This window comes from Diadema setosum, chromosome 2 (genome assembly GCF_964275005.1).
Source record: "Diadema setosum chromosome 2, eeDiaSeto1, whole genome shotgun sequence".
Lineage (NCBI taxonomy): Eukaryota > Metazoa > Echinodermata > Echinoidea > Diadematoida > Diadematidae > Diadema > Diadema setosum.
In genome coordinates this window covers 31066275-31078527 of record NC_092686.1, presented here as the reverse complement: position 1 = coordinate 31078527, position 12253 = coordinate 31066275, and the positions used below count along the sequence as shown (strand labels likewise).

Genomic DNA, 12253 nt, shown 5'->3' with positions numbered 1-12253 from the left:
AAAATATGAGGAAAAAAGGAAAATGGAGGAAAGATTTTCTAATAATTACTTCTTACACATTACACAGTCTCATAACTGGGTCAAATTGTGTTTTATCACTTAACAATATGACAAAAAATTGCTCATAGAAGACCACTGCTTATCACACTATACGTGTGCAACCCAAGCCTTGCATAAATCCATAATATGAAATGAAGTCTTGTACTTATACAGTGTTGTTACTGTTTCTTTCTTTTTTTTCTCACGTTTCGCCCATTTTAAAGGACCTCTTCACTGATGTACTAGTAATTTTTAAGGTGAAATACATTAGAAAATGATACAATGCATTCTTACAGTTCTGTTAACTATTTGTGTGCCTTTAGTGTTGAACAGCATAGAAAACCCCACAGCATTGTACATACTGTCTACTGTCTCTGGTACAGAAGGGGTTAACTCCTCAAGCTTTTTCACCAGCAGTCAGCATTACATCCAAACTTGACTTAGTTGTACAGTAGCAAGTCCACTCATGTGTAACAATGTGCCTCGGTTCAACAGGAAGGCCATGACAATACTATAGATATTGGGGGGAATGAGGTAATCTCTATGCATTGACAAGTACACTGGACAGCAAAAGAAAGTATCCACTTCTGTTAAAGGCCGCACACAAAAATTCACCCCTTAGAAATAAACAATTTTTGTGCACAGGTATGCTGCAATATCCATTAGTAATCGCATACCAAATAGCAAGTGATTATCTTTATTACAAAGAAAAAAAATGACATGCACAGCATCTTGGTCACTGAATCAAAAGTCACAAAATGTAACAGAATGAGCCTTACAGGTTTTACGCAAAAATCAGTGTCACAAGACAAAAAAAAAGCAGTCACAAACATCAATTTTCAATAATGTGTATGTCCTCCTCGTGCCTGGACACATTCCAGGCATCTCTGATGCATGCTGTGGACAAGCTGGTTGGCGTAGTCCTGGGGAAGTTCTGTCCATTAATTCCTCCTGCAGAGCTTGGATCAATGTTGGTTGTTTAAAAATGTTGTCCATTCAGTGGCTATTTTTGCATGGTGGAAAGTGCTTTTGTGTGGGACCTTTGATTCAGCGACCAAGATGCTGTGCATGTCAAGTTCGTCTTTGTTATGCAGACATTCACTTGCTTATGTGCATGTGATTAGTAAGGGGCATTGTAGCACACCTGTGTACAAAAATTGTTTATTTCTAGGGGGTGATTTTTTGTGTGCGGCCTTTGACAGAAGTGGGTACTTTCTTTTGCTGTCCAGTGTAGTTTCAAGACACATGCATCAATCAGCCAACAAAGTACAGAAAGGATTAACATAAATGATATCCCCTTCCAATCATACGATTGATACATCAAATTGTGTACACTACAATGCACAGGTGTGCTGAAGTTAACCACAAACAAATATTCATATGCAAATAAGTATATGGCATTACTATGAAACCAATTACAGTCTTGATTGTAAATGCCACGATGACCTGAACTTTTGTTTTGCACCACCCCCACCCCCCCCCCCCCTAAAAAAAAGGGGGGGGGGGGCGGTGGAAGTATCACACACTTCCACCCTGGACCAGAACTAGAAGAACTCCAAGCACTAACCTAGAATGCATGCCGTGACATTTACATAGCTCTACAGTCTTTGTAATGGTATCCTATTGTACATATTAACAGATTAACCAAACAGGTTGGGCGCAAAGTATAGACCCACGTAACTTGAGCAACCTACAATGTACACACACGTCCTACTGCCCCTACAAACAGGACAAATGGTTTTAAAGGGGCTCACTTCACATGCCAACAAGTTTGTAAACAGAAGTTTTATGCTATTCAGGAGTGGTATAGAAACCCTCAACGGAAAATATAAAAATGGTTGATATGATTTACCTATATATCACAAACAACAATCCAAGACATAATCATTTTATGCTATATTGAGGCTATATAGAAAAACATTGCAATACAAGTCTTTCTTACGACATCGAGCCATCATAAGCTTGGAGTTTCTAGATGCTGACCACGGATTATCTTGCCTGCGGGTTGACGGCATGAGTATCATTACTTTAATTTGAAATGTCAGAAATAATTTGCCTTTCTGAGAAGCTCTTGAAATACAGCAAACACATCTATTGGATAGAGAGCTTGTTTACATTGGTCTTATTCTTTCAGGTTGTTAAAGGGGTCCACAGCAGGAAGATAATCTTTAGTTCTAAAGTGGACTCCCATTGTAATGAAGTCCTTGGAATTGGCAGTTTTCTTTCGTTATATCAAAGTGTCGTTATAACAGAACATGGATAAATAATAAAAGACACAGAGCGGATAATGTTGCGGCATGAATATTTACTTTGTTGTGACCGGAAATTTGTTATACTGAGTAACCATGTTTCATTGTAAAGGGAGTGCACTGTACTGGCTTCATCACATTTTGAATACCTGGTGTGAGCTCATTGTCATTCTTGGATTAACATCTTAAAATTTGTGTTTGGTGTTACTGTATACGCCAAATATTTCACGAGGTTTTTATTTTTCACGAATTTCGCAAGTCTGGTGCTATTCGCGAAATTAAAGACACGCGAAAAAATATTGACTCTGATCCCCCAATGTGAATGTTACGTACGTGTATACATTTCTCCATTCAGTACAGGACTCCACAATCGCGAATTTAACCACACGCGAAATCGTTGGGAATTCCTGATTCGTGAAAATTTAGACTCCCGAAATATATGGCATATACAGTACTTCATACATTGTAGTAACACCACTGTAATCTGTCACTGATGATAAAATCTTGTCCAACAAGCAACATGCTCTGTACAAACCGAGTCACACACTGCTGAAATCATTATACCATGTATATCTACCTCTATCTATCTTCTATCATCTATCTATCCATCTATCTATTTTGTCTATCTCTCTCTCCCACTCTCTCTCTATTTGTATGTCTGTCTATCAATTTATCTTTCTATCTATTAATCTATCTATCTATCTGTCTATCTACTTTATATACATACATAGTCATACACACACGAGAATTGTTCATTTGTTTAATTTTAAAGATCGCTGCTCTCTTGACTGCTTTAGCTTTCCTGTATGAGTTCACAGGCATTTCTCTCTCACTTCTCTTTATATATCTCTTCCCATGCTGCCAATTCAACAACCTCAGAATATTGCCACTGATCTAAACCCTCCATATCTTATACACGACGATTGTATCAGAATACAAGCTCTGCACAACCCACTGAAATTGATATTCATTATCTCAGTGATACGTGACCAAACAATCTAGTCCAGGACTGCAGCCCAGCCATATCGGAATCCTTTAAGTACAAACCGCAGAGTACTGGTGATATCATGCGTTGACCAATGCACTGGATAAAAAAACAAAAAAACCAACACAGATTGCATTTTGCCGACACTGCCTAGAAATGGCCATCGCGAAAAGATTCGGTAAAGGCATGGTGAGTTTATGCCAAAACCAATTCCAGAGAAAGATGATCACTGTCACTGCAAAAGGTACCAATCCACAATCACATGATCATCTTGCCAAACCCAGTGAGTCAAACCAAGATTGAGTCTTGACTGATATGCTGCCCTCTTGAGTCTGTGCAGTGATCTTGGCCTCTTCTCCGCCCCCGTTGAGCTCACCTGAGAAACATGAGAAATCATGGAACGGGTAGTGAAAATCCTGCAATTTTATTGGTTGAGAGGTGTGTGCTAATTTTTACTGGCTGTTAGCTGCCTCACAGAGGAAAGAATTTTAATGAATTTTCCCCACATTTAATTTCATACGATATTTTGTAGAGTCATGAAGCTGCAGAAACCACAACTAAATAATCAGGTGAGTATTCATTCTGAAACAATAAACATATAGCAAAATACTTGTTTTTTCATATATGCTGATGAGTATAAACTTAACACTGGTTTAAATAATACAACATAGAAATCCTAAAATCATAAAGTAAGGAATACATTTACATTATATATATATATACATATATATATATATATATATATATATATATATATATATATATATATAGTAGAGAGATATACAGTCACAGTTATTGGTAGATGAATTTAAAAAAAAAAAAAAACACAAATCTTCCTTATAAACCTTGTTTAGCATAAACCTTCTCATAATTAATTATTTGAGACTGGATGTGCATCAGCTACACTGGTAGAAATAAAACCACAGAAAAAAACAAAAGCAAAGTAAAAGAATTGAGAGATGTGCTGCCATACCTATTGTGGCATGACTATCTGACGGCTTGGTGCTACGGAACACGAGAGCGCTGTCGATGTCGACCTCCTTTGCCTCCAGGTGAACATGTGACCTGCATTCCTCGGGAACTCTGATCTCAATATTGCCTGGAAATGTGACAAGGAATTACAAGTGTACATTGATGATGATGCAAGCCTGTGGCAGTTAATATGTGAGTCACTTTCATTTGTACAGCAAAATGCGATAATATTCTTGCACTTCACTGAATCCTCAGAATTCTTTGGGTGGCTCTGTTTTGTATAAACTTGTAAACTTTCTATTCACCGTACATGGCCATGAAAGCTGTTCCCGTTCCATTATATAATGAAGTCCTTGGGACCAGCAGTTTTCTTTTGTCATATCAAAATTTTGTTATAACAAAACACATGGAGCAGATAATATTGCGGCCAGAATTTTTACATCACTGTAACAAGAATTTTGCTATAACCTTGTTCGTTATTACAAGAGTGCACTGTACAAAGTTTTCAGTTTGTCTTACTTGTGTTTGTTTTTTTGTTGGCTATCAGTTGTATGCGCAACACCAAGAGAGTGGTCTTCATTCATCTGAATGTTAAATTATGACCACAATGAATACTATGCTGTCATGGTTACAAGATGAATCATTTCAGAGCTTGTAGCCCCTGTTTGCAAAAATATCTAGGCAGTAGAATAGAACAGGTAACTGTTCACTACAGTTTAAAGGGTGTGTACAGTTCTGGTCGAGGTGAGGATTTAGCTTTTAAAGTTTTGCGAGATATTCAGAAACCACTCTATGGGATGTCAAAGAGCATGTGGTTCTAAGGGGTATCAAAAGTTTATTCGATGAAAATCGGTTTTGAAATGGCTGAGATATCCAAAAACAAGGTGAAACAAAGACATCCTAATAAAGTTGTGGCATGTCGCCTTTTATTATTAGCACTTTTGGGGATATCTCAGCCATTTGGCAGCCAATTTTCATCAAATAAACGTTGAATTCTTCTTAAAATTGCATGCTCTTTCATATTTCATAGGAGGTTTCTCATTATCTCACTTAGGAATGTTCAAAGCATGAATCCGCACCTTGACCAGTACTGTACAGCCCCTTTAACCCATCTTGTTTGATAAACTTGAATAGATCCTACAATTTTCTTTGCAACCTATTGACAACTTGTCATTCATCAACGAAAATAAACACCGGTGTTTCAGTCTCTGAGATATAGCCAAGATGAAAAAAAAAAATGGGCATATATACTGATATTTTGCACGGATAATATGCTTCTACAAGGGATACGAACCATCATTTCCTATCAGGCAGAAGCTCAGTAGTCAAGTGGATATGACGCCTGTCTAGTAATCAGGATGTCGTGGGTTTGGTTCCCACCCGAATGTGAAGGCCCATGACTTTTTATCATGGCTTTAAATCAGACACTGAATGATCAGCATTTATTTACATCAATGAAGGGAAATTTGTCATTCAGTTGCAATGAAAGCATCTTGATGCAAAGCCAATAATTTGCATCCTTCAATTATCCACATTAGAATAAGATATGGCATGCAATTCAGAGTTGGCAATTCCATAAAGACTAGATGACAATGCTCCATACGGAAGAGACACTATGATTATAAAAGGCCTTGTTTGGTCAGGTGCTACAAAGGAAGTTTGCCCTGTTCCGGGAGTACATGATGCTCCCTTACCTTTGTCTGTCTGAATTTCGGCCGAGTCGTGTCGTGACAGATAACCCTTGAAGGAGCCAGATCCCGACAAGGTGGCTGATAGAACGCCCTCTACACATCCTGTCATCGACATGAAAAATAATGATGGTATAAAAGACATTTTCAATTACTGCATCATACAAGGGTAACTTCATATGGTGAGATGATGCGTGTGTCACAATAGCATTTCTTTTTTCCTGTAAACTGCTGCAATACTGGAGTCAAGTTTTCAATAAAAGAATATTGATAAATGCTGAGCATTTTCTTAAGCAAGAGATATCAATCCTTATCCTCCCTACATGTAAACTTCAGGATCACAGTGAGCATTTTTTTTTTTTAATTATTAATGTTTGCCTCCACTGGATGTATAATGAAATAATTCATTTTAAAGACTTTGATCAAAGCCATATTTTCAGAATTATACAGAGCAACACAACACAACACAACACAACACAGAAATATCAATGCTAGATACCAGTGCTAACGAAAAAGATGGGTGTATGACAACAGTATGAAAACTTAAAGTGATAGTATAGTATTGGTTGAGGTGCAGATTCAGCTTTTAACTTTTTGAGAAATATTTAGAAACCATTTTATGAAATGTTTAACAGCATACAAATCTAAGAGTAATTCAAAGTTTATGTGATGAAAAGCAGCTTAGATATGACTGAGATATCCAAAAACAAAGTAAAACATAGTGATTCTTATAAAAGGTGGATCCAACCTTTTATTAGGATTGCTTTGTTTTGGATATCTCAGCCATTTCAAAACCAGTTTTCATCAAAGGAACTTTGAATTCCTATTAGAATTATGTGCTCTTTTACATTTCAAGAGATATTTCAAGAGGTTTCTCATTATCGCAAAATATCATAATCCAAAAATGTCAAAATCTGAAGCCCCATCTCAACCAAAACTGAACTGAAGATGTCTTTTAGACGGTAGTTGCTATGAGGTTTCATGACATCTGTGTAGCCTTCCTGTAGTGCTTCCTTCAGCCCAGCATCTGTAAAGGATTTCCTGCTTTTAGTCCACGCATGGCATGTGTGCATAACATTAACTTCTGAGGCAGGTTTCCACTGATTCACTTTGTCTTGAAGTGGCATGTTTCTTATTGCATTTATCTATCACATGAAACTCCTACTTTCTGTTTCTGGAAAAAAAATTCTTTCACAACAAAGTAAAGTAAGTAAACTGTAAAGCTATATAATCATAATCAACATCATGACATGGCTTAAGAGAGAAACATTTGTGGCACAAAACTTATGCAAATTGGAGCCAAGAGCCTCTTCTACGTGATGAAACTTTTGCGAATTGCCTATCATTAATAAATTACAAGCATACTAGGATTGTGCAGTCGCAAACTTCTGCATGAATTTTGCTTTCGAGAATCTCGGTTCCTTGCAAAATTCACAGAAGTTTCATACATATGAAAATTTCTGGGTTTACACTACAGTAACCTATTTGGATGAGAAAAAGTTATACCCACCGACATTAACGTCAGCAGTACTTGTTATTTTGCACACTGTGTGCATGTTTTGGATGGTGATGGGACCGTTTGCACTTGTCACCGTGGCTGTTCTGGAGTAAATATCTTTGATGTGAACAGCCCCTGCATCAGTGGTGATTTCAAAATCCAGACCCTGGAGCCTATCCGTTGTCACTTTCTACAGATTTAAGGCAAAGGAAAAGAGGCAAGAGTCAGCCTCCCATTAATAATGATAATAATGATGATGATGATGATGATGATGATGATGATGATAGTAACAATAATAATAATAATAATAATAACAATGATAATGATAATGATAATGATAACAATAATAATAATAATAATAATGATAATAATAACAATAATAATAATAATAATAATAATAATAATAATAATAATGATAATAATAATAATAATAATAATAATAATGATAATAATAACAATAATAATAATAATAATAATAATAATAATAATAATAATGATAATAATAATAATAATAATAATAATAATAATAATAATAATAATAATACTAATAATAATAATGATAATAATAATAATAATAATAATGATAACAATAATAATAATAATAACTGTGATTTTATATTGTGCAGTTTCTACTTTGGGCAACAACTCATGAAAAAATTAATGCCCATCAAGTTTTGGGTTTAATGATCACCAAAACTTGATACAAGCCACTCCCATTAAAGAAGTCCTTCAGACCAGCAATTTTCTTTCATTACATGTATATAAAAATTTTGTTATAGCCAGACAAATAAAGTATGTAAAGATATGCAGATAATAATGTTGGGACCAGAATTTTTACCTTGCTGTAATGAATTTTTATTACAATCGTGTTTATCACAATGGGAGTGCACTGTAGCAATTTATTTCTCAGCATTATCATCAAACTTGCACATTAGTAAAACAAAGCAAAATGTGGTCAAAGGCAGTCAACACTGTCATGAACATGTCTCTAATAATAAAAAATTCATGCATGCAAACATCAAAAGCTAGAAGTTGATGTATTGTGATATATCAGTAGCTTACCCCTTGATGCCCCGTTGCTATCACTCCACTGCCCTGGAGGGCCTTGACACACGTGATGTCACCACTCCTAGATGTGATGTTGACGTGAGCGGCCTGAGCAGTCAGGATGCGGCATGTATGGTAACCATAGTTACAGGGCAAGGTGGGAGCAACATAAGCAAATAATACATTATACACACATGAAAATCAGCTTACATCAGATTTTTTAGTATCATTGAGTTTACTTTGGAAAGAATAGAATGGTAAAAAAAACCACAACAGAAGTCGAGTGTAATGTTTGTGATGTGAGCGTGGTTGCCTTAGTAGCGGATCTGATATTGATATTAATAATAATCATGGTCTCAAACAGGATAGCGTCTTCAGTGTCTAACCCCTTTCAAAGGTAGCCCTGCAATTATCATTAGCCAGGACTGCACACCAGCCAATTTTTTCTACTGGTCAGACCTGTCTGTTGGACCAGCAGGTGAACAGTTTTTCCATGTTTTACTGGTCCATTTCTGAAAAAGTTACTGGTCCGACAGCGATTTTTACTGGTCCCGGACCGTCAGACCAGTGCCAGTGTGAACTTTGACAGACTTTGCAATAAAAGCATCATGAAGTTTTTTTTTCTTTCATAGCTTCCATCATATATATATATATATATGTATATATATATCCGTTTGGTATATATCCATCGGGAATATGTAGTTTGCTGAGCATTGAAAAGTGCTCAATGCTGTAAAGCAGAGCATATTAGGCGTACCTGTGTTTTGGTGCCTTGTCTGCTACCGGCGGTTTCACGCTGTCGCGATCCTCAGGCAGACTGACAAAGTGGTGTGTTTCTGTGCTCATGTGGCGTGGTGGATCGGTTTGACGCATGGATGATTTTTCAAACTTAACTCTAAGAAGGAGTGGCCTGTGCAACCTCTGCCTGGATGAGAAGGCCATCATCATCCGAAACAAAAACGCACTCAATAAAAGGTCCGAGCTTATATCCAAATGCAGACACCGGAAAAGAAAAATCATCCATGCGTCAAACTGATCCACCGCGCCACATGAGCACAGAAACACACCACTTTGTCAGTCTGCCTGAGGATCGCGACAGCGTGAAACCGCCGGTAGCAGACAAGGCACCAAAACACAGGTACGCCTATGTATATATATATATATATATATATATATATATATATATATATGTTTGTTTGTTTTTTTAACTGATAACTGGAAATGCAGTACCTTTTGATATTACATATATATACTTTCAACAAAGGGAAACCACATTATACGAGGTCTCATGCATCTACATTTTCACCTCATAAGTGGTACCTTGTTGTAAATGTACTACAGAAGACACCTGCACAGTAATGAAAAATCTGGACCACCAAAGTCACCTCGTTCATCATCATAATGATACATGTACCTCGTTAGTGAATTCGTTTCAATGGGATTTCCCTATACATAGACAAGACCCATGGCTTTATAATTTAAATTACATCATAGTCTTTCGACTCTGCCCTACAATATGCTTTGCCATACCTTCATGCTCTTTAGTGTGATGTTGCCATCTTCGGACTCGATGCTGCACTCTTCATTTTCCAGGTTCTCCACCGATATGTGGCCACTGCCAGAACTGGACACCTGAATGTCTGGGGAAGTCAAAAAAAATTACGACAACAAAAGGAAGGAATACAGAGCACAACTCAGACAAAACTCAAGTGACTTTTCATCTCTTCTTACAACATCAAGTTTTATCAACAAATGTGTGTTTACCTTTTAAAAATCACACATGTCCACGCACCCTGCTAAAAGATGTCGTGCTATTATACCTGGCAGTCAGTTTTCCATCCCCTCCCCCCCCCCCCCCACCAAAGGTTAAAAAAAAAAAAACTGTTTACCAGAATGCCATGTTTATACAACCTGCTCATGTGTAACAATGTAAGAATCCCACATTAAAGCTAAAGTGTTGAAGGGATGGTACAGTATTGGTGGAGATGAGAATTGGGCTTTTAACTTTTTTGTGAGATACCAAGAAAACACTTATGAAATAGTACAGAGCATACCATTTTAAGAGGAATTCAAAGTTTATTTGATAAAAATTGGGTTTGGAATGACTGAAACATCCAAAAACAAAGTAAAACAAAGCAATTGTAATAAAAGGTGGGTCCCACTAATACTCTGTTTTGGATGGCTCAGCCATTTCAAAACCAATTTTCATCAAATAAACATTGAATTCCTAATGGAATTATGCTCTTTCATATTTCATAAGAGGTTTCTCATTATCTCACCAAAAAATGTTAGAAACCTGAAATTAGGTCTCAACCAAAACTAAACGATCCCTTTAAAGAGTACAGTGAAGAGTAACCGCACCAGCGACCCCTAGTTACAGCGCCCCGCACATGGGGTTAAGTGCAGAGTAGAGGTTAGCTCAGGTACTAATCTCTGTTCATTCTGTACATTGACGGATATTTTCAGAACAGCCTCGTCATACTCACAGTGACTGGCCGAGGGAGCAAATTACATCAGAGGATGTGTCAATAATTGGCAACTTTAGCACAGAAATACCTGACATTTGAATAATCATGATTTGCTTTGACCATATTTTCTGCAGCAATTGTAAAAATGATACTTATCATCAGCACTGTTCAAACAGCTTAACACCACCCTGCAACACACAACTGACACTTGATCTATTGACATGCATATAGTATGCAATACTTTGTGTAGAACCAAAAACTGATGTGGTATTGCGAACATACGTAACAACATCCATCTGAACTGGGCATCAATTATGACATGGTTCAACAACAAATATTTAAATCTAAATTTGATTACCATAACACGTTGGCACTTCAATGATGAAAGCAAGCGATGAGACATCTGCCAACTTCTTGTGAGTCAGATGGATGCCCTGTTCATCTAGTGAACATTGCACACTATTGATGACATCTTCAAGAATCTTTGAATCTAACTGGGCTATCTCTTCTGACCCAGATGTTGTTCCACCACCACCTAAACTTGTGTCTGAAGAGGATAGAAGATGCACAAAAACTCGATCAGCCGCGGGATAATCATGAGGATTTGTTGGCACGATGCGGGTGGGAAACCACGTCTGCTTGATCATGAGCTTGCCAAAAGGAGTAGAGAGCTCGAACGGCCATGACTTTACTTTGGTTACGGATCGCAAAGGAGAAGGTTTACCATCACTACCAGAATCTGATTCGCTGCCGGATCCCGTTGCCGTGGACTGCAAGCGAGAACGCAACTTCACCGCCGCGGGAACTGCGGGCGCCTTGTTCAGCCGCTCCCGCACGAACGACGGTAAGTTGCTGGAAAGACATCGAGCTGTAGCCCTAGGAAATGGCGTATTGGAGCGCAACAGACACTCATTTACGATGAAAAACATTCTCATGGTTGACCTTGATAACGCCATATTCAACTGGTAGACCTCCCTTTTAGAAAGATCGGTGTGTCTGCTGGGAAACGAGTGGGGCTTCTTCTAGCACTACGCAACTGCCATGTTTCTAACTATACACACAAGTTCGTATGTTACAACACGTTGTGTTATGTACTTACGAATTACGTAGATCTGTAGGGGGTGGGGGGGGGGGGGTGTATAGAACGCCAAATGTTTAACAACAGCGTGCGTGTAGGCATATCGTACAGTATATGTCCCCCCAAAAAATTACAATCAGATTTTCCCATTGATAACACCCAATATGATTAAATTGTCTAAATGCTACTTCAGGGTCTTAAAATATAACATCTTAGCTCTATTTTGCAG

General features: G+C 37.5%; 1 protein-coding gene across 1 annotated transcript; it reads right to left on the bottom strand.

Annotated features, from left to right (window-relative positions):
- Positions 1-3193: 3193 nt before the first annotated feature.
- On the bottom strand, positions 3194-11902 carry LOC140244045 (protein FAM185A-like). Its single transcript, XM_072323699.1, has 7 exons — positions 11305-11902; positions 10009-10118; positions 8494-8586; positions 7444-7621; positions 5940-6038; positions 4247-4372; positions 3194-3649 (listed from the first exon to the last, which is right to left on the bottom strand). The coding sequence occupies exons 1-7, from the start codon at positions 11900-11902 to the stop codon at positions 3540-3542; spliced, it is 1314 nt and encodes a 437-aa protein (XP_072179800.1). The 3' UTR covers positions 3194-3539.
- Between the last annotated feature and the right edge of the window lie 351 nt (positions 11903-12253).

Coding starts and splice junctions, on each gene's coding strand:
- LOC140244045 (XM_072323699.1), bottom strand. CDS start 11,902: ATGGCGTTATCAAGGTCAACCATGAGAATGTTTTTCATCGTAAATGAG. Junction 8,587..10,008: donor TCACACTAAAGAGCATGAAG/GTATGGCAAAGC, acceptor CTGACTGCTCAG/GCCGCTCACGTCAACATCAC. Junction 3,650..4,246: donor AGATAGTCATGCCACAATAG/GTATGGCAGCAC, acceptor CATGTTTCTCAG/GTGAGCTCAACGGGGGCGGA.